Source organism: Choloepus didactylus, chromosome 17, assembly GCF_015220235.1.
Source record: "Choloepus didactylus isolate mChoDid1 chromosome 17, mChoDid1.pri, whole genome shotgun sequence".
In the NCBI taxonomy this organism is placed as follows: domain Eukaryota; kingdom Metazoa; phylum Chordata; class Mammalia; order Pilosa; family Megalonychidae; genus Choloepus; species Choloepus didactylus.
In genome coordinates, this window is record NC_051323.1 from 33,850,166 (window position 1) to 33,872,974 (window position 22,809).

The window sequence follows — 22,809 nt, forward strand, 5'->3', positions numbered from 1 at the left end:
GACTTAATTTTATGCTGTTTCCTAGTACCCTGCAGAAGCACCAGATTGTTTTGTGGATTTTCCTGTTCCATTTTCTGTTTCTTGGACACCACAGGTAAATTTCTAAATTTATCATAACTAGTTAAAAAGTGTTCTCTAGTTACTTAAAAGAGCTTATGAAATGATTACTTTTGTTCAGTTTTTTCTAAGCAATGTTTATTTTCAATCCCCTGTTGTGTGTGTGTGTGTGTCTATGTCTATATAAACTCACACGTTTATACATACATACATATACACTATCCAGCCTCCAGGTCTTTCTGCTTCATTTTAGGTAAACTTGTGGAAACTTTATTGACAGAAAGTTTCCTTTAAATTTAAATCTTAGAGAACTGTTTATAAAGTGGTGAGCAGTAAGCGGGCAATTGGGTGAAACTTTACATACTGTTAAAACTTTTAACTCTGATGATCTACTACCAGAGAATCTTTTTCAAAGGAGAATGAGCTATGACTTAAAGTATTAACACTGGAATTTCTACTCAATTTTTACTGTTTTGAAGTGTTTGTGTTAGTTCACTCTTCTTTTAAATGCAATTTATTGAATTATATTCACATACCGTACAATCATCCAAAGTGTACAGTTGTTCACAGAATCATCATATATGTGTTTAGTTCATTCTTGAACTTAGATTATTTTCTTTTTTGTGTATGCTTTGGAACGTTCTTACTCTTGAGTAAAGAATACATGAGAGTCTCTTATACCTGCCAACTTAATGTCTCAGAACATTGACGATAAGTAACAGGACTATGTATGTATGTAGAAGTGCTTTGTAGCATTATCTATATAGAAGGTGGTATGATTATTAGTAGTACTGTCAGCCTTCTGTGTGTGTGACTTTGGAAGATGTGGCAGTATGGTGGACACGGTCAAAGAACAGTCTAATTGGGATGGGCATGGGCCTTATTTTCCAACTAAATTATGGCAGAGAACATTTCTGTTCTCATGCAAAGAGAAAAATATTCCTAGTGACATTTTACAAATATTCTTTAGAGGCTACCCATTTATCTGTTATGAAATTTTGACTAGGTTCCTGTAATGCTTACATTTTAAATTATAAATACATAAGAATATAGTAATTGCTTACATATGAAATTAATAAAAGAACTTTCTTAACAGGATTTAAAGAGTCTTGTGAAGGTCTAAATATCATTTGAATCATATATATTTATTCAGAGTTTTTCTCATTTTTGTCTTTATATAAAAAAAATCCCCCAGCAAAGAATAAAGGAAAGGAAAAAGCCTATGATTTGTTTTGATATATGTTATATATCAGAAATACCATGTTGATTTTTTTAGATAGAATTGGAATTATATATGAATTGTATAACTTTCTTGATTTTAAAAATATGTGTATATATTCTATTTGGCTCTGTAAATTTAACCTTTATATCTTAAGTGAGATCATGAGAAAATTTTGTACCTAAATTATATTATTCTCTCCAGATACACTACTTCTAAATTGCACTTTAATATTTATTGCAATTCTGAGGTTGAAGAATATATTTTTGATAAGTTTCTTAGTGTCCTTTATGTAGGTAACTGTCAACAACTTTCCCCCAGACTTTATGATAATGTTTACATCTCCACACAAAGACTGTTTAGTACTTTATACTGCCATTTAACAAAATTAGTTTGTAGCTCTTTATCTATTACATTGGAAATTTTTTGAGGGCAATTAATTTCTTTTCTACTTAAAACCAGCTCAATGCATTACACATGTAAGCATGGAAAAGTGTTTATGATATTTCAAATTTTAGGTTTAATTTTTGGTCATACAACAAATTTTCTATGTTGTACTGGCTCTGAGAAAACTTAGAATTTAGTAGTAGTAACTGGAAGGTTATACATTCTTTTTAAATTATGGAACTTATCAAATATTCTTAGCAAATAACTGGTAAAAATTAAGATACCTTTGTATCTACAACTCAGATTTGACAGATGTTAATAGTTGGTCATGTTTGTTTCAGCTATCCCTCTTTTTCTATCTCAGAAATAAAATATTCTAGGAATAGTGAAGACTCCACCTCCTTTTTCCTCCCTTCCCTCTTCTTTCCCTTCTCTCCCTTTTTAGAGACAACCACTTCCCTGAAATTGGTGTGGGTACTAGGATACTATCCATACACACACAAACACATATATTTTGCTACATTTATTTATACCATATTCTGTAACATTTGCAATCTAACTTTTTACACAACATTATTTCTGAGATTTAGTCATGATATGTGTCTGTCTAGTTCATTTATTTTAAATGCTTTATATTATTCCATTATCTGACTCAGCCAGCCGTTGCCCTACTGATAAGGTTGTTAATAGTGCTGCATTGAACATTGTTATGCATGTTTCCTGGTACAATTGAATGAGACTTTTACTGTGGGTTATACCTAGAAGTGGGAATGCTGACTGTAGAGAATGCACCTTTTCAAGTTATTAGACATTGCCCAATTGTCTTCCCAAATTGTGTAAATTACACTCCTTTCCCAAATCCTTTCGAGTTTTAGTCGGATCTTAATTCTTATCAAGAATTGATAAATAACCATTATTATTTTGTTCATATTCTTTGCCTATTTAAAAAAATATTTTGCTTCTTTTATTGTAAGTTTTCCTATATATTTTGGACCCTAATTGTTTGCTGGTATATGGCATATAAGTATCTTCGCTCTGTGGCACAACTTTTAACTGTGTATGATGTATTTTGACATGCGGAAGTTTAGCTTTATGTATTTTTTTCCTACAGAAGGTTAATTTTCAGAGAAGTCACTTGTGGTTTGTGCTTTTTTGCATCTCAAGTAAGAAAATTTTCCATATCTTGATCTGAAAAGATATTCTCCTATGGTTTGTTCTCGAAGATTTACTCATTTTTCAGATTTACTCAAGTATAAGATAAGAATCCGCATTCACACTTCCCTATTTTATATAGGTGTATATAATTTAGATGCATCTTCTTTATCTTTGGAGTTCTGGAGGTGATTTCACAATATTTTCTTTTACACATGCCATTAAAATGTAGAAAAATTTCAAAACATATCATTTACTGTTGTTTTAGAGTCTAGCAGTGCATCGTAAGCCTTTTGGTGATGCTGCCAGGATGAATTCTTGAGTCTTTTAGACATAACAGTCTGACAATATTGGTTTAGGTTTTGAAAGTGAGAAGCAGTATCAGACTTCTTTACTGTATGTGGTTGTTTTTCATTGGTTGGCAACAATTCTGCTTGTGTAATTTTTTTTAAAGCAATTTTTAAACAATTGTGGGTCTTAAGCAACATAAACATTATTATTGTAGTCTAATAGTGAACTTACATCTAAGAGACTGTAACTAGGCTTCATATAATCAATTTAAAAAAAAAATCCTCTCTGCTTTTGTGCATTTCCTCTTTGGAGTCAGTTTTTCTGGACTGTAAACTTGGAAGATCTTTATTTTTCTTTCTTTTTGTAAAATAATAGATGTGGCTTTGTGGCATCCATATTAAAAATGGGTAATTTTCCTTATGGTCCCTGTCTTCCTGCTGAGTTGATAATGTTTTGATGTATTTTTCTTTTGCTCTGATGAGAGGTCTGCTGCTGCTGCTCTGACATATTCATTTGGATGAATAATTATAACTTGCACAATGTCAAGCTGAAGATGGTAGGGTTTTGTGCGTCATGACAAGCCTAGTAGCCAGTGCAGGTGTCTCACAGCATGATCAGCCACAGCCAGTGTATTCTGGCTCAGAGGAGACATTTAGAGTAGTAAGAAATCAGCACCAAGGGCAATGCTGCTGCTACTACTGCCGCTGTGATCCGTGCCAAAGAAACACAAAGTGCTTCTCAAAGACAAGTGTCTCAACACCTCTTTGCAGATATTTACTTTATTTGTTTACCCGGTGAATTTTCTTTTATGGATTTTAGCAAAGAATGTAAGTAACAACTCATGATTGACTTTTATTTTATTCTACTTTATACCGGCATCACAAATGCTTCAAATTTTATTTTTAACAACCTTTTAGATTTTTACATACACATCACGGATGTGAATATTGATGACTAATGAGGCCATAGAATGCCCTAATTTTAAGTGCACCAATATTAGTGATTATATACAAATGAAATCCATTTCATCTAGGTCACTGACCAAAACAAAATGAATGTTAAAAGTGCAATTCAACCTCTAAATGTTCTATTAAGTGCTGGCTTGTTGACATATCCTTGCCACAGTAGTTGGAATTTTCAGATTTGGTTTAATGCAGTGGGCAGTGGTCTTTATATTTTTTTTATCATGGAGATCTGATATTCTTGGAATAATGCCATGAATGCAAGAAGAGGAAAACTAATGATAAAGCCTCTGGCTGATAATCTGATGGTGAATGAAGAATTTGTAATTAAAGAAAACAGTCCTATTACATAGCAGGGAGCATGATCTATTAGAGCAGCAGACTAGCAGTTGGGTATCCTAGGTTCTGTTTACAGTTCAGCCATTGACTCAATTGTATACTTTCGAATTAGTCACATGACTGTCATGTTCATATGCATAGAGAAGTAATGAACTTTTTCTGTTTCATAGAGATTTGAGATTTGAGAAAAAATAAATTTGATTTAAAACAGCCACAATATCAGAGGAAAAAAATCTCAGTTATCCACTCTAAGGATCCTGTAGAATGTCTCCTTTTATGACCAACTGAATTTTCTTTCTTTGCTGTCTTAGTTGAAGAACTTCATAGTGCTGTTTTTTTTCCTCTACTTTTGAATTGGTTAATTAAATTTGCTTTTGCCATGTTGGCAATCTTGTCACAATGGTATGGATCAAAAGAGATCAAAAGTTTCAAAACAAACTGAAATTACTGAGATTATGTGATACAGTAGAAAACACTTTGGTGATGGAGTTGGTTTACCTATTAGACTCAATCACCTATTAACTGCCTGTTTTTAAAATTCTTTTGCAGTAACTTATCATTTTTTCCAAGTACCCTACATTGATTCTAAAAAAGAGAGAGAGAAAATAAAATGAAGAAAATATAAAATCATGTTTACTACCTCCATTTAGAATTAGGATCTCACTGGATATAGTTTTGAAACTATGCTTGTCACTTAACAAGGAAGTTTCATTTATTATTACATTTATTTATTTACAGATTTATTTATTATTTACATAATATATTTTATTTATTTATGCATTTATTATTACAGATAATCCTAAACATTCGGTTTTTAATTAAAATTGGTTTTAAATTTATCCATCACTTTAAGAACGGGTATGTTCATAGTCTTTAAACTTGTTATCTCTAAATTTATTTAGGTCCCTCAGTAAAGTAGCACTGGTTTCTTAATCTATATCCTGCACATTTTTATTGAATTCATTCTTAGGTATTATAAAGTTTTTGTTGCCATTGTGAATACAGCCTTTAAATTATATTTTCTAGTGTATCACCGGTGTATGGGCAAGCCATTAATTTCTTGTTTTGTTTTTAATTTTATTGAGGTTGTAAAACAGGAACGTAGTTTGAGGAGTTGGTTTTACAAAGTTTTTTTTTTTTTTTTTTTTTTTTTTTTTTTAAAGAAAAAAGCATTCCCAGCTCTCTTCCCACCTATTCACCTATTTCTCCTTCGCCAGCAGCAACTACTTTTAACTGTTAGCTGATCCTTTTAGTATTATAATTCACTTTATATTATTACATGCCCCCTTGTATTTATACTGCCTTTTGTTTCTTGTTTAGGCATTATTTATTGACTTTCCAATGTAGATAATGAAGAGTTTCACCTTTCCTCTCCCTGCCATGTCCCCTACATTTTCATGCTTTATATCTTCCTGTTCTCCTCAAATAGTTATATTGTAATCTTGATTATATCTATATTCAGTGTTTACATTATTTTGATTATGTATGCTATGCAGAGATAAGCTATGTATTTAACTATGATTATTTTTCTTTTGTCTCCCAGATTTTTGTTATTCCTAGAGTTAAAAATATCTTAATTTTTCATTTCCTTACTTTTCTAAATTCTAAGGAGCTCATTCAATCCCCAGTTCTCCATTAGTTATCTAAGTCTCCTCTCAATCATCTGCATCAGGTTTCTACCAACTTTATTTTCTGGGAAAGTTCCTCAACTTCATTTAACAACATTCCCATTGAGTTTTTTTGTTTCTGCTATCATGTTGATTTCTAAGAATTTACTTCGTAGGTATCTTCTTTTGTCCCCAGAGGTACAAAAGAATGTGTTTTTTTGTTTTTTCCCCACTCTGAATAGTTTTTATTTGCTTGAGTTATCTTTTCCCCCCTAGATTTATAACCCTTCATCTGTACGTGATTGAAAGTCAGGGACTAAAAAGCTGTTGAGAAGCTCTGAGTGTGTGGGTGGGGATTTCAACTGTGAACTTCATTGTAGAATAAGCTGGTTAGTTCGTATGTTGAGGAAGCCCAAAGTATCAGTATCTTTAGGTCTTTTTGATTGATTGGTCACATTTCTTAGAGAAAACTTTTCCAACCTCCTGCCTCGTAGGCAGAACTTGGCTGTTCATATTCTGGCAGCAGAATGGTAGAGATAAGCCAGGATGCTCAACATCAGGTAAACACATACTCACTTTATTCTCTTGTTTTTCACTAATACACCCAGGCTTTCAACTGTACTTGAGTCCCCCAATCAGATGGCTTTGTGGTTAAGTCTCTCCAAGGATTAAACCTGCAGTCCAGATGTGGGAATGACATTTACCCAGTGGTATAAAATGAGGGTGGGGATCAGGAGATCTGTTTCTTGAGCAGCTTTCGACTCATCTTCCTTATTGTAGCCATCTACTTCTTCCTTCAAGGATTCTTGGTGCTTCCATTTCTTCATATGAATCATGTGATTTCTTGACTTGTCCCATTGCCTGCTTAGGAATTAGCTTTGGGGAGTGTGCTGAGTCAGTTACATAGGCCTGCCCTCTCTCCTTCTTTTCTCTCTCCACTCTTTTTCTTCCTTCATAGCTTTCTCATTATTATATAGTACCTATACAGGAAAGTACATAAAACATCAATGGACAGTTTAATTATTCTGATGCATATAGTCTTTAACTACCACTTTAGTAAGAAACAAACAAAACTAGCAGATTGTTAGCATACCAGGAATCTACTTGCAGGCTCTTTCCTGAACAAAATCCCTTCCATCTCTTTTAGAGGAAGCCACTATGTTGTCTTTTATGATGATTATTTACTTTTTTCTTCATAATTTTACCTCCTAAGTATTCATCTCTAAACAATATAGTTTGATTTTGCCCTTGTGTGTGTGTGTGTATTTTTTTTTTCTTATATTGCATCTACCTTCTTTTCCTCCACAATGAGTTTTAAGAGCTATTCATATTACAATGTAGATGTAGGTTGTTCCTTTTCATTGCTGTATGTTAATACATTATGAGAATCTATCACTACAGTAATTAATTGTCCATTTTACTGTGGACAGGTGGATAGTTCAGTTTTTAGCTCCTATAAAAATAGTTTTTTTAACATTCTTATACATGTATTCTGGGGCACATATGTACATTTTTCTCTTGTATATGTAGCTAGTAGAATTGCCGTGTTATAGATAGGCGAATCATCAACTTTAGTAGCTATCCTAACAGTTTATGTTGTTACCAGTATATGAAGAGGTCTCTCCTTTGTGGTTGGTGGGCATTTGAACAACCCTCTTTCCTGTGCAAGCTCTGAGAATTATTTGTCTTGCTCTTCTCAAGGAATTGTTCTTTCCTTAAAAGGTTTTCTTAACCTGGTCGTGTAGTATCTCATTTTACACTCACATAGCACACTCCTCTTGGGTATTCTGCCCCACAGATTCTAGCATCAGCCTCTCAAACTCAGATATATGTCTCTTCACCTAAGGGAGATTGTTAGATGAGACTTTCTTTGGGTTTCCCTCCCTGTACCACAGTCAAGAGATTGTCTCAAGGTAAAAAGCCTGGGCAAGGGTAGGACTTACCTCATTAGTTATTTTTTCTCTCACGGATCATAACCTTGCACTACTTGTCCAAAGTCTGGAAATTGTTTTTATCCAGTTTTCTAGTTTATGATAGGAGAGGAATTTCTAATCCAGTTACACTCCCATTTTTAGGAGTGGTTTCCATTTGTATTTTCCCAATTACTAATGAGGTTGAGCACATTTTCATTAGTTTACTGGCCATCTGGATAACCCTCTACTGAAGTGCTTCTTCAAGTCTTTGGCCTAGTTTTTGTTCATATTTTCCTTTATGTAACTTTTTTATTGTTTTGTGAGCGTTCTTTACATATGCTCTTTAAGCTATATACATGCAAATATCTTTTCCCAGTCTGTGATGTGTCTTTTCATATTCGGAGTACATATTGCTGGGTTCCATTTCTTAATCTTAGTAGTTTTGCTTCATGATCCTAAGAGTGATCCCTTTGCTTTCCAGTTTCCAAATTTCATTTTTGTCATCTCTTCTGTTTTCCCTAGTTTTGTTGAGATTATGCCTTAAAGGAAAAAAAAATCTCTTTACCATATAGTAACTGGGGAGGAAATGAAATTAAATGCATATGTTTAATCCTCCTTCCTTACACTACTAACTTTAGTATAATGTTTTATAAATTTTATGTAATATTGATTGTCTAGTTTTTACTTTATTTGAATTCTGATGTATAAACTAGTTGTGACTATTAATTTTTTTTTCATAGTTTCCTCCTATGCTCTGCTAGTTAAAGAGCAGTGTCTAAATTTCTAAATAAGTACATTAAACATGAATGGGGTTGTAGATCTCCAAATGTCTAAAGAGATACATTGTCTGATTTGTTTTTCTGTTGACATACTTGGTTTGGGGGGTATTAGTGTGGAAACTTCAGAGTTCTTTGGACATTCTTGGAACTTAGGTAAGATATGAAGAAGTAAGAGAACTGGCTTATAAGCATCTGTTAGGAAAGTTATAGTATAATTTTAGTGCTTTGCAGGGTTGAATTGTTTAATTGTCATGATAATGTGTCTTTTCTCTTAGTAAATAGTTTCCTTGAAAAAGTACATAAACAGAAAAGCAAGATATGACATTTTCAGTACGAAACAATCAAATTTCATAAACATTTTTTATCTACTCTATGTGGAGCACTGAGCTGGATCCTGAGGATTTTGAAGTGAATTAGACAGGTTCTGTCACCCTAGAATAGGCTTTCAAGAGTAGCTTTCAGTCTGATGAGAGAGGCATGTAAAAATATAATTTTGGTGAAATGTATTGAGTGATAAGAACTGTTTTGTTGAGGGGAAGATGGGCACATAATCTACCTGGTATGGTCAAAAAGGGTTTTCTGGTTTAGATGTCACTTGAGCTGAAGGAGTCTTGAGGAATGAGAAGTTAGTCAGGCTTGCATGGAGAGATGGGATTTCAGGAAAAAACTGATGAGCCAAAGAACAGAGGCAAGAAATGGAAATAATGCATGAGTTGCACATCATTTGGCACTATATGGCAAGAGGTAGTTAGAGGATAACCTGGAGTTTTGGTAGAGTTAGGGAGTGTATTCTCTACTATTCTGATGAGCTTGGATTTTATCCTTGGGCTGATGTAGTTATAAGGCAGAATTTTGACATGATCAGAATTTTGTTTTAGAACAGCATTTCTTGAAGTGATGTTTTTTTGTGTGTGCCTTTTTTTTTGTAATTGATAGGTATAAGGTGAAGAAGGGACTCTGTGATCTAATAAATTTAAGGAATTCTAGATTTAAGTTCTGCCATTTCTTGACTTAGAACTTCTCAGATCTCTTAATATGTCAAGATGTTTTATAAATCTCCAGTATGACCGCCCCTCCACATACACCCCCTCATTGTACCTCTCAGGACCAGTCTTCAGCAAAATAGGTTTTCAGAATGGTAGATAGGTACTTTGGCAGGGTAGAGGAGGAATTTAAAGTGAGGGTGGCAAGAAAGTGATTGGAAGGTTACTATTATGCTTATCCATACTTGTCTATGCAGAAAGTAGTTAGAGTCTGTTGTATGTTAGTGGTTGCAGGGGTGGAAGAAAGGAGATCGTTTGGGAAAGTGCCAGAGTGTTGTATTGGTAGAAATTGGTAATTGATTCGATTTGAGATCTCTTGGATTACTCCCATGGCTTCTGATATAAGTGATGAGGTTTGATGGAAGTACCAAATGGGATTAGAGAATGCAGAAAGAAGAGGTTTAGAGGCAAGTTCAGTTCAGAATTTGAGTTTGAGATGCCTATGGTTTATCTAAGTAAATGTGCTTAGTATGCAGTTGGATATATAAATTTCAATCCCAGACAGTCAGTTGCCAGATAAAGGAAGACGATATTATAAAATCATACTTCCAGTTGATTTCTAAAATTATCAGAGTTGATTCAAGTTTTGTAGAAGATTTGACATCTTTGCATCATGAGCACATGAGATACTTTTGTGGAATGGTAAAACTTCCATGAATTTCAAGACCCAAAGGGACCAGTTTTAAGGTACATACGTTAAGCAATTTACCTGGTGATGTTAAGAAATCTGATGTTGTGGTAGGCCTTTATGTTAGTCTGCATAGTTAATTCTGCTGGACCACTGTAACATAGTGAAAAGATAACACAGAGTCTGAAAGTCTGGGTCAAATCCTGGCTCTCTCCTTACCAGTGAATGACTTAGCAAAACTCATTTAACTTCACCTATAAAAAGGGGAAAATAATACTTATGACATAGACACAGCTGAGGACAAATTAAGATATTGTGTATGAAAGTCCTTTTGAGTTGTAAAGTGCTAAAAAATTCAAAGTGATGTAGGGAGTCAATGCAGTTTGTAAATTGGTGAGCCATTGTAGTAGTGAGAGCTAATATGGAAAAACAAATTATATCTCTCTGTGTACATTTATATTAAATTATGTTTGGATATATATATATACACACACACATGTACACACATATAAAATAATAAATTGGTATTTCTATATATACATTGAATGACATACAATTGGAAGACAATATTTCCATTAATATAACGCAGTCAGTTAAGATGTTTTCTGATATTCAGAAATGAAATTAAATGACTCTTCCTCACTTCTTTTCCTTAGAAGAGATGGCCATATCAGCCATCTATTAGCCATAATAGCCAGGAGTCATCTATTTGAAAGAAGAGGATGGGGACTAAGGCCATAGTACCCCCAAACCCCACCGCTCCCCCAAAAAAACCTCAAGACATAGAACAGAGGCAAGGAGAATGCAAGTAAACAGTGACCAAATATGAGGAAGAAAAAGCATTTAAAAAAATAAAATCTGTGTATGAAAATCCTAAAAGTTATTATTAATAATAAAACTATAGCTGAATAACATTTAAAATTTATAAAGTGCTTTCACATATGTTTTCTCTCTTTTTTTTTTCATCTTTATACAACTCTGTGAAGTTGGCTGGACAGATATCACTCTCATCTCTTCTAACTGATTTAAAAAAACATGAAAAAGTCACAGAAATTAAGTGACTCATTCAAGATCCCATAAGTGGTATGAAGCACAGCGGATACTTTAATGCAAGCTGAGTCCAGATATAGTGTTCCTTTTACTTTAGTATTATTAAATAAAACAATTATTCACATCCATCAAAGGCATTCAAAGGCATTCTAATAAAATTCTTCTCAAGCTAACCATGCACTGCTTACTCATCAGTCCTGCAGCCAGTCTCAGAATTGTCAATTCACACTGTTAATTCCTAGAAAAACCTCAAAAAAGAAAAAGAAAAGAAAGAAAGAAAAGAAAATAGGATGACTAAGGGAAAAATGACTGTCAGCCTTACTCGGGTATGTGGTTGTGATAGATGATTGTGTGGATATATTGTACCATAAGTACAATAAGTAACATAGATAAGCAATGTTGAGTTAGTTTTACAGTTTTATTGCTTAATGTATCATTAAGATGTGTACTAATACTCAATGTTATAGCTTGGAGTAAAACAGTAAAATACTCTTATATAGGAAGTGACCCATGAAAATAGTAAATATATAAATACCTGTTTTCAAATGATTTCTTAATGTTGTGATTTCTGTTGTAAGATACTTTTGGAGGAAAGATTTTAGCTAACATGAATGAGGAGCAAATTTATTTCAACATGGGTATAATTTATTCTCTACTTCATGTTTGTTCCTGTCAGGAACTCCATCTGGTAAATTGATAGAGTGTATTTATTTGTACTTTTTTTTTTTTTTTTTAAATCCAAAGGCTAGTTTGGAATAAGCGAGTATTGGTGTGTTTGTGTGTGTATGTGTATGTATGTTTTAACATATCCTTTTGAAAAATGACATGCCCATATTGAGAATAAAGATCCAGTAGGTTGAAGACAGAAATGAGTAGGTAGACATGAAAGAAGTGTTAGTTTGAAAATGATCTACTAGAACCTATGCTTAGAGATATTAATGTTTTTAGCTAGGAAATATGCTTTTCTCTCTTTTTGCCTCTGTGCTGAAATAGAAGTTGAATATTAGAAGCCAAAACAATTCAGCAGAGGGATGTAGTGAAGCAAACCATAATATTGGAGTTGGTAGGTAGTAGAGACAACAAGACAGTGCATTTTTAAAACTGATGTCACTGTTCGGAGTTCTCTGTTGTGTTCTCGGGCTCTGGTTATGAGATTAACAATGGCAGCCACCGGCCACTGGTATTCTGTTAGTCTTAACCTTGTCTGAACTAAAGATTTTTGGGACCATTTATTTCCTTTTTTTCTTTGTTTTTAATGGGAGTGATGAAAGATAAGGTATTGCCAATGTTTTCTGGGAGATTGGGGTGACCCTGTTTTTTTCTGGAATGACTTAACTGGAACAAAATGCTAGACTAGTTTGTTAGTTTGTGTTTGCTGATTGACTTGATTTAGACTTTTTTTATGGTCTACTATGTAGGGTAGCTAAGGACAAGACTGAAGTGCCTAGTTGTTTTCAGCCTGCACTTGAGAGAATTTTTTTGTTTTTTTCTTTCCTTTCTTTTTTAAAAACAACTGTTGCAACATCATTCTGTGATGGCTACATCTGAAGTGCCTGTATTTCATTTGGTCCCATGGGAAAATACCCTCTTCACATGAATTAAAAATAGTAGCAGATCTTTTAAATGAATAGTGGTCAGTGATAGGCAAAATAAACTACTTAATTAATTATAAAAGTGGTGATTAATTCTTTATGTATTGCTTGACAAAAGAACAGCATTTGATTAAATAGACTCAGTTATAGATGTACCTATAGAAAGAGTTGACAACATTAATGAAACTCAAATAAGATCAAGTGAACTGAATATTTAGAAGATGTATCACGTTTTTAAAGGTACAGATTAGAAATATTGCAATTAATATTAAAATTAAATTTTTTAAAGAGCTTAATCTCTTGATAGTTCCTTTTCTATTGAAACCCTTTGAATCCCCTAAAGATAAAGATAAAAATGATTATTAGAGGATTTAGCTGCATGTATTATAAGAAAGTATAGAAAAATCAAAATGGAAAGCAACTGTTGCAAGTACCAGAAAATTATGCTATTAATTTAAGTGTCATCAGAGCACAAAAGATCACATTCCGGGACTGTGTGAAAATTATTAAAATACTGGAAATAATAGTACTTAAGATGAAGATATTATACTCTAAGATCTGGTTAAGTGACTGACATTATTATATCACTTCAGGTATTATAAAAGTAACAAAATGCTTTTAAAGATAATAAGCATTACATTTTGAGATTGGCAGTGTTCACACTTTTCTGCTTAAGTGCTTTCCTAGTTTAACATAATTTAATAACAGTTGTGGAGGAATAGCTATAACATATTAGTTCCCATTTATATCTTTCCTCCTTCCCTCTCTAATATATTTACATTGCAAATATAGAAATGTGATACAATTTCATGGTGTAAGTTGTAGGTTCATGAGCTGTTATTCTTCTGCCTTTCTTATCCTTGTTGGATGGAAAAAATGTTGCTATTTTATATTTTTTTAGTTCCTAATTATTAAGAAAACCATAGCAAAGAAGCTACTGATAATAACAATCTAACACATCCAGATATTAGAATGTTTTTTAAACTGTTTTATTTACGTATAATTGACATAAAATAACCTGAACATATTTAAAGTGTACAATTTGGTGAGTTTTGACATATGTTTACACCCATGAAATCATCTCCACAATGAAAGTAATGAACATTTCTATCACATCCATGTTTTTTCCTTCTTCTTTCTAAACCCTTTCCCCGTGTCCTTCCCTGTTTCAGTTTGCTCAAGCTGCCAGAATGCAATATACCAGAAAAGGTTTGGCTTTTACAATGGCGATTTATTAGTTTACAAATTTACAGCTCTAAGGTCATGAAAATGTCTCCGGTTAAGGCATCAACAGGATGCTATCTTCTTTGAAGAAAGGCCGCTGGCGTCCGGGGCTCCTCTGTTAGATAGCAAGGCACATGGCCGGCGTCTGCTGGTCCTTTTCTCCTGGGTTTCGTTGCTTTCAGCTTCTGATTCTAGTGGCTTTCTCTCTCAAGTCTTTTTCTGTAGACTTCTGTAGGTTTTTCCTTAGCCTCTCTGGGGCTTTTCTCTTTAGCCTCTTTCTAAACTTCTCTGGGTGTTTCTTTCTGAGCTCTCCCTGGGCTTTTCCTGTCTTTTGTCCTCATAAAAGACAAGAGTAAAGGATTAAGACTCACCTTGAACTGGGTGGATCACATCTCAGTTGAAACAATCAAAGCTCCCACCCACAATAGTCTGCACCCATAGGAATGGATTAAAAGAACATGGCCTTTTCTGGGGTATATAACAGCTTCAAACCAGCACATTCCCCATACCTTCTCCCCACCCCTGCCCCCAGGCAACTACTGATCTGCTTTCTGTCACTGTACATTAGCTTGCATTGTCTAGAACTTTACATAATTCTGTGTTCTTTCTTATTTTAGGATTCTTTTACTCAGCATTATTTTGAGATTCAAGCATGTGATAATAGTTTATTTTTTTATTAGTGAGTAGTACTTTGTTATAAGATGTACCACAAAATGTCCATTCTCATCTTCATGGACATTTTGGGATAATTTTAGGATTTTGGCAGTTACAAATGAGCTGTTATGAACATTATGTACAAGTCTTTAAGCAGACATACGCTTTCATTTCTTTTGGGTAAATACCTAGGAGTGGAATGATTGGCTCATATAGGTGGTTTATGTTTCACTTCTTAAGAAACTGCCAAACTATTTTCCAAAGTGGTTGCACCATTTTACATTCCCACCAGTAATCTGTGAGTGTTCCTCTTCCTGTACATCCTTGCTGTCATTTGTTATAGTCTTTTTCATTTTAGCCATTTTAATATGTGTATAATGATACTACATTGTTTTTTTTTTTTTATTAAATTCAGTTTTATTGGATATATTCACATACCATAAAGTCATCCATGGTGTACAATCAGCTGTTCACAGTACCATCATATAGTTGTATATTCATCACCCCAATCTATTTTTGAACATTTTCCTTAACATGAGAAAGAATAAGAATAAAAAATAAAAGTAAAAAAGAACACCCAAATCACCCCCCCCAACCCTATTTTTTCATTTAGTTTTTGTCCCCGTTTTTCTACTCATCCATCCATACATTGGATAAAGGTTTTCACAACCACACTGTCACCCCTTGTAAGCTACATTGTTATACAATTGTCTTCAAGAGTCAAGGCTGCTGGGTTGGAGTTCGATAGTTTCAAGTATTTACTTCTAGCTGTTCCAATACATTAAAACCTAAAAAGGGTTATCGATACAGTGTGTAAGAATGTCCACCAGAGTGACCTCTCAACTCCATTTGAAATCTCTCAGCCAGTGAAACTTTGTTTCATTCTGCACCCCTATTTTGTCTAGAGAAGATGTTCTTAATCCCACGATGTCGGGTCCAGATTCATCCCAGGGAGTCATATCCTGCATTGCCAGGGAGATTTACACCCGTGGGAGTCAGGTCCCACCTAGAGGGGAGGGCAGTGAGTTCACCTGCTGAGTTGGGTTAGCTAGAGAGAGGGCCACATCTGAGCAGCAAAGAGGCACTCAGGGGGAGACTCTTAGGCACAATTATAAGCAGTTTAGCCTCTCCTTTGCAATAACAAGCTTCATAAGGGCAAGCCCCAAGATAGAGGGCTCAGCCAGTCCTCAATGTTTGTGAGAACATCAGCAACAGTCCAGGTGAGGAAGCCCAACACTTCCGCATTTTCCCCCAGCTCCTCAGGGGAGCCCTACACATATATTTTTATTCTCCACCCAAATTACTTTGAGATGTGTTGCTATTTCACACTAACCTGTACAAACCTACCAGATCTCACTTGCTATTCAAAGTTCCATGTAATTATGATGTTTGAAGAAACTGTGCAAGTTAAATTTTTAGGAAATATATATCCTATACCAAATAAACATCTTTTCCCTTGGTCTCAGATGGAAATTGAAGATTTAAAACACAATCAGTATTGACCTTTATCCTTTGGCCCTATTTGCTCTAGTCCTAACCAGATCTGCTTCATTCATATCTCTAATTGAAGTTTGGGCTCTTTTTCAGCTTTTTTAACAGTTGCTGTATGTGCTAATACTGACATTCATATCTGCCAAGCTCTGGCTCTGAGTTTCAGGTGTCACATAGATACCCAACGTTCCAGAGACCAATCAGCATCTCACAATTTGGAGATAGCCATTACAATTCAGAATGCTTTGTGATTTTTAATTTGCTTTTTCTTAAAGACAGAATATGTTGAGCATCCTGTAATATGCTTGTGTGCCATCCGTTTATCTTTGGTGAGGCGTGTGCAATTTTGCTTTGCCTAAATAAAGACCTAAATGGAGAGTTATACTGTGTTCATGGCTTGGAAGACTCAATATTGCTGAGATGATTTTTCTCCCCATGTTGGTCTAATAATGGGAGTGATGTAAGAGAAGAGCCAAACCATGGGACTGAGCTACCTCAGTTACTGAAGGAAAAGCTGTTGTGGTGCAAGCATACTCCCAGTATGCCTCATTTTTTCCCACCTCCCTCTAACTTTGAGGCTTTGCTCATCTCCCTTGCTTACCATGAGGCTGTGGCAATTAAAGAAATAACATGAGGTTGAATATTTTTATTGATCATGTATATTTCTTTAGGAAGTGACCTCTGTATCCCCCCTTACCTATTTTTATCTACTTTATCTTATTGATTTTTCAGTAATCCTTTATATATTAAGGGCATCAATACTTGACCTAATTGGGTCCAATATTTTCCTGTTTGCCCTATAATTTTCTTTTGGCAAAGTATGTATATCATTTTCATCTTGGTGATTTCAGTGTTAGAAATCATCTCTTTCCCTAGTATAAGCTGCCTTGGAAACTTGAAATTCAACCCATTCAAGTATTTGTTAGCTTTAGTTTCTCCAGAGTTCTAAATCATCCACTGTGAATAGTGTGCTAAAGGATACCCAATATATTAGATGTTCTAGTTACTAATTATTTTATTTCATTTATTAGACTTGTCTAGGTCAAGGACTACATGTCTTATAATAAATGTACTTACTTAGCATTTTATATACATTATCTTACTCAAATCTTGTGAGGAATTACACTATTTCAATGTTTCAGAAATTAAGTGAGATTAAGTAACTTGCTCTGAAAGGTACAAATAGCTTTAAGTGGTGGAGCTACAAATGCGACCCAAGATTTGACTGCAAAATCTTTGTTCCTTACCAACATATTGCATTGTATCTTGTGTTTTCTTGTTATCACCACTATCTGGTATTGAGCCTAAAACCTAGTAAACATGTTATACATGTTTCCTGAATTGAATTGTATTCAGACATGATTCATTCATTAGTACTTCTTGTTCAAGTTTGTATAATTTGGAATGTTGTAAATGATACAGTCATTCTTCAGTTTTGACCCAGATAGTTTCTTGAGTATGGTTACAAATTAATTGTTGTGAGCTGAAGATAAAACATAATCCCCATAAGTCTAATTTATTAAAATGGGTTTCATTTGTACAATTCATTGTATATTCCCAAATCCTGACATTGACTACAAAAATAACATATTATTTTAAACATTAACAGTGTAAAATTGGTGAAAATAGATTGTGATGTAAATGTTTTTATGGATGCCTTTCTTTTCTCCCACAAGCTGGACTGCATGAATCTTTTAGAAATATGACTCTGGTAAAGTTTGGACTGAAACAAGCATGGCTCTTCATTGTTCTAAGAGCCTGTTAAATCAGGGGTTCTCAATTTTGGTTGCGCACATTAGAGTCACCAGGGGAGCTCTTAAAACTCCCAGTGTCAGGGCTACACCCCATATTAATTAGAAAAGAATGGCTGGGAATGGGATCTAAACATTAGTGGTGGTTTCTTTTTGTTTTGTTTTTCTTTTTGGTTCCCCAAATGATTTCAGTGTTATTTGTATTGTGGAGAAGGTTACAGATACTGATAATATTTCTGTGGTTTGTTATCTCCATCCATAATTTCATGTAGAAGTAGAGAAAATAAAATTGTTTTTTTTTTTTTTTAACATGCTGGTTAAGAATATATGTTGTAGACATTTGAAAAATTGTAACTTGCCTTATATGGTGACCATTTTCTCTAGGAAGACAAATTCATGTTTTGTTTTGGAGAGGTTTTTAAATATACAGTTTTAAAGATATATGTAAAAAGTTCAGTTGTTGAATATTTGGAAAAATGGGAAAGAGTTACACTGGCCTCTAACCTTATCCAGAAAAATTAACTTTGATTCACTTTCTCAGTTACAATAAATAGCTCACACATAATTTATATAATTTTGTTAATTTTTTTTGAGATTAGTTTTTTCCTAATATTTTATTATAAATTTTCAAGCATGTAGAAACCTTGAAAAATGTTTACGGTGAATACCCATATACCCACCATCTAGACTGTACAATTAACATTTACTATACTTGCTTTATTAAATATCTTTCTATTTATTCATCCCTCTATCTTTCAGTATATCCATCTGATTTTTAATGCCTTTCAAAGTAATTTGCAGGCATTGGAATACTTCTCCCAGTACACTTCAGCATGCATACCCTTTAACTGGAGTTCAATTCTTTTGATGTAAAATTTGAAAACATTAGAATGCACACATCCTAAATGTACCTGCCATGCAGTGAGTTCCAGTAAATGCACACACCTGTGCAATCCAAAGCCCTGTCAAGAGAGAGAACATTACCATCATCCCAGGGAGGCTCCTCTCCTCCCTTTACAGTAAATCCACATTGTTTTGATTTCTTTTCACCATAGTCTAGTTACATCTGTTTTAGACCTCGTATAAACAGAAGCATACAGTATGTACTCTTTTGTGTAAGGCTTTTTTCATGCAGCATATTTTTGAACTTAAGCCATGTTGTGACATGTTTGTATCGGTTGTTTGTTCCTTTTTATTTCTGAGTAGTATTTCATTGCCTGAGGGCACTGGAGTTTTTTTATCCAGTCTCCTGTTGATGGATATCTGGACTCTTAACTAGCACGTGGCTCTTAAGAGTGAAGGTACTATGAACTTTGTACAAGTATTTTTATGGACTTTATCTTTTCATTTCTGTTGGTGTGGAATTACTAGGTCATGAGGTATGTGTTTAGTTTTTAAAGAAATTGCCAAATCTTTTCCAAACAGTTGTATCATTTTATACTCCCAGCAACAGTATATGAGAATTCATGTTGCTTTACATGTTTGCCAACACTTTGTATTTTTATTTTAATATTTCATCTTATAAGTGTTCTGAATTTTATCTTTGATTCATTTTAAAATTTATTTTGTACATTGCAAATTGGCCAAAAAGAAAAAAAAGAAAACTTAAAATAGTATAGTAAGTAGCAGTGGTAAGATGTGAGACTTCTTATATTGCAAAAAGAGTTGACTATTTTTATTTACGAAATTTTTTTTTAGAGAACGCATCTCCTTGCCAAATACCTAATGAACTTTGGTTTTAATTTTGGTCATCTTATAGGATACTTCCTTGGCATTTATGGTGATTTATACAGATATTTAATTGGATTAACACTTAAAATAATATTTTTTCCCTATTTCAGTAGGGAAATATATTCAAAATAGGAGTTTGAATGATTTAGTGGACAAAATAGAGAGTTGGAGAAAAAGCTGTTAGTTTTTCACATAGCTTTTTGATAATGCTAATTTTAATATCTGCATCCTAAGTTCACTGAGATTGCTAACAGAAATGTTTCTGTGTCCCTGTTGTCACCTTTTTGGCCTCTCTTTTTCTTACCTGAAAAGTAAAATTACTACTAAGTGCACCATACTCACATGGCTATCTATTCAAAAGTGATTATGACTTGCAGAGTTTGAAATTCACTTTTCTATAATTGCTAACTTCTAGTCCCAGGGTGGTTTTATTTATTTTTGTTGTCATTTTCTTTCATCTTCTTCTTTTAATATACCTTTCCTTATTTCCTGTTTCAAGTGCAGATTTCAAGCAGAGCTATGTTTAGGATTTTACTTAACAGTCAAGCATAAGAGAAATGGTCAATGTGTTTGTGGATACTTAATATTCAAATAAAAAGTGCTGCTGTGAAAACATTTTATGACCTTTTTTTTGGTTCAATTTATCTTGGGTATACAATGAAATAGGTAACTATAGATTTAAAATATATATATAGATGTAAAGAGAGACAGGCAGAGACAGACGGAAACATACCACACACACATAGATACACACTATTGTAATGATTTAAGGTATACTGATTTAATTATAATGACAGGTAGACTCCAGCTGCTCAGGTGTTTACTTCTGTGATTTCTGGATTTCTGGATGCTGGCACCTAACTCATAGCTAAATATGGTATATTCTAGAAGGGAGCAGGCGTTCTTCAATATACTAACAGGGATGCAGCTGTTACATGCCTTTCAGCTTCTTTTGAGTTTAAGAGAAAGTAGCTGTGTGTATTGACATAGACATTAAGCTCTGGTTCCTGCTCTTACTTTTTTTCTGGGTGCAGAAGTTTAGAAGATTTGAAACAGCTTTGTGAAACTGAGCTGTGAATTCATCCAAGTATAAATGATGAAATAGAATAGGTTCTTCTTGAGTACATAGGTGCAAAATAAAGGAAGTGGGCTTTTTGTTTTCATCTTATTCAGGGTGTGTCATATTCTTGCTTTTGTTACCTTGTACCATTTATTTCAGATGAGTGCATTTCTAGTATTTCCAGTTGACTTTATGTTTTGCGTATTTGAAACAAAAGTGAAACATTATCTTTACACTGTTAAAATTATTTAGTAAAATAGTTGTATCTTTTAAACAAATCAGATTATTTTATGAGAAACTGCCAACTTTGTTTAAAAGTAAAAGTATAAATTGATACTTGAAATCTGTGGTGGCTTTACTTCTTATCATTTAGAGAAAATGTATTTAAGGTAATTCCCATAAAGGATTAATGTCTGAAATACTGAGCCATGAGAGTGGTTAAAAGTTAAATGTGGAAAGAAATCTTGTTTTAAATTTCTGTTTGGATTCATAAAAATAATGTAAACTCTTTTGCATAGTCTTTGCCCAATGAGGTATGGAGGTATTAATAATTTAAATGTGATCTAACTTAATTGCATTATAGATAGCACTGCATTTAACTTGATAACTGCACCAAAAAGACAATTTTCCTAGTTAGAATTGTATAGAGCCTGTGCCCACTGTGTATTGGGTAGATTAGATACATTACTAAAGTTGTGTATACCTATCATTTTGTATTAGTAATTACTATTCTTTATGTCTAGTACTACCTGCATCATCATAAAAACAGACTTTAAACAAGCCATTCTTCCTCAGTCAGGTGCATAGTCTAGTGACAATCAGAAAAGAATCCTGTTATTGCTAATCGAGGTGAAGTGATGTGAAGCAGGGAGAGTTGACTTGTTTATTGGAGTTTAGTTTCTAGCTGAAATGAAACAGAGCTTACAGTTTCTAAATTGAGTTGTATTTTAAGTGAAAGGTTATCTGCTGTTGGTAGAGTGCCATATAACTTATTCAGCTTTCATCTTTTCACAGAGCTCCTTAATAAGCATTCATAGTCAGTTTTTGGCAGCATTAGAATCACTGAAGGCATTCTGGGATGTTATGGATGAAATTGATATGAAGACTTGGGTACTTGAGCCAGAAAAACCTTCACGGAGTGCAACGGCACGCAGAATTGCATTAGGTAGGGGAAAAAAGGATTAAATTTTTCTTTCAGGTGTTTGGCTTTATGTTTATTACTTAAGAAAATAAATCTGAAGATGACAGTAAGAAGAGGCTTCTTTGTATGGAGCTAACAAAAGTTTTGTAATGAACATGATTTATTTTCTACTTAATTTAAATGTAAATATTTCTGGTGAAAAAGGGCAAGTCCTGAGGTGTTTCATTATAAAAGGTGATGATTCTATGGAAGTAGGATTCAGAGACAGTGTTTAATTAGATTTTAATTAGCCCAGGAATAGTGGAGCAGGTTATTCACAATTATATTACTTAGAACATATCCCCCTAAAACTAAGAAATAATGAAGTCTTCATGTGTAAAACTAGACGAGATGGGTGTGAATAAATCTGGGAGTATTTTTTTAACAAAAATGTAGATGATGATAAAATAAACTGGACTGTACCATTGGAAAATCAACAGAAAGCACAAAATAAGAGTTGAATATATTTTAAATATTTTCTTTACCATAAATACATATGAATGAATAAGATGTGGCGTAACAATAAAAATCATCCCTGCAATGTAACCATATTCTCTTGAGGATAAAATGATTATATGTGGATTTTCATTATGAGCCAGTGATACATAGAATCAAGTTAGAGGTTAAACTATCTATGTTCCAAGCCTACATTAAATACTACATGGTTAGCTGGTTATGTGATACCCAGTTATCCTTCCT

The 22,809-nt window shown here is 33.7% G+C and overlaps 1 protein-coding gene across 3 annotated transcripts in view; it reads left to right on the forward strand.

Annotated features, from left to right (window-relative positions):
• Positions 1-22,809, forward strand: part of FANCL (FA complementation group L) — a 67,602-nt gene that overhangs the window by 38,237 nt on the left and 6,556 nt on the right. For all 3 annotated transcript variants that reach the window (XM_037807132.1, XM_037807133.1, XM_037807134.1), the window contains 2 exons: positions 26-94; positions 21,945-22,095. In XM_037807132.1, coding sequence (XP_037663060.1) covers positions 26-94; positions 21,945-22,095 — 220 coding nt within the window. The remainder of the gene's footprint in view (positions 1-25; positions 95-21,944; positions 22,096-22,809) is intronic.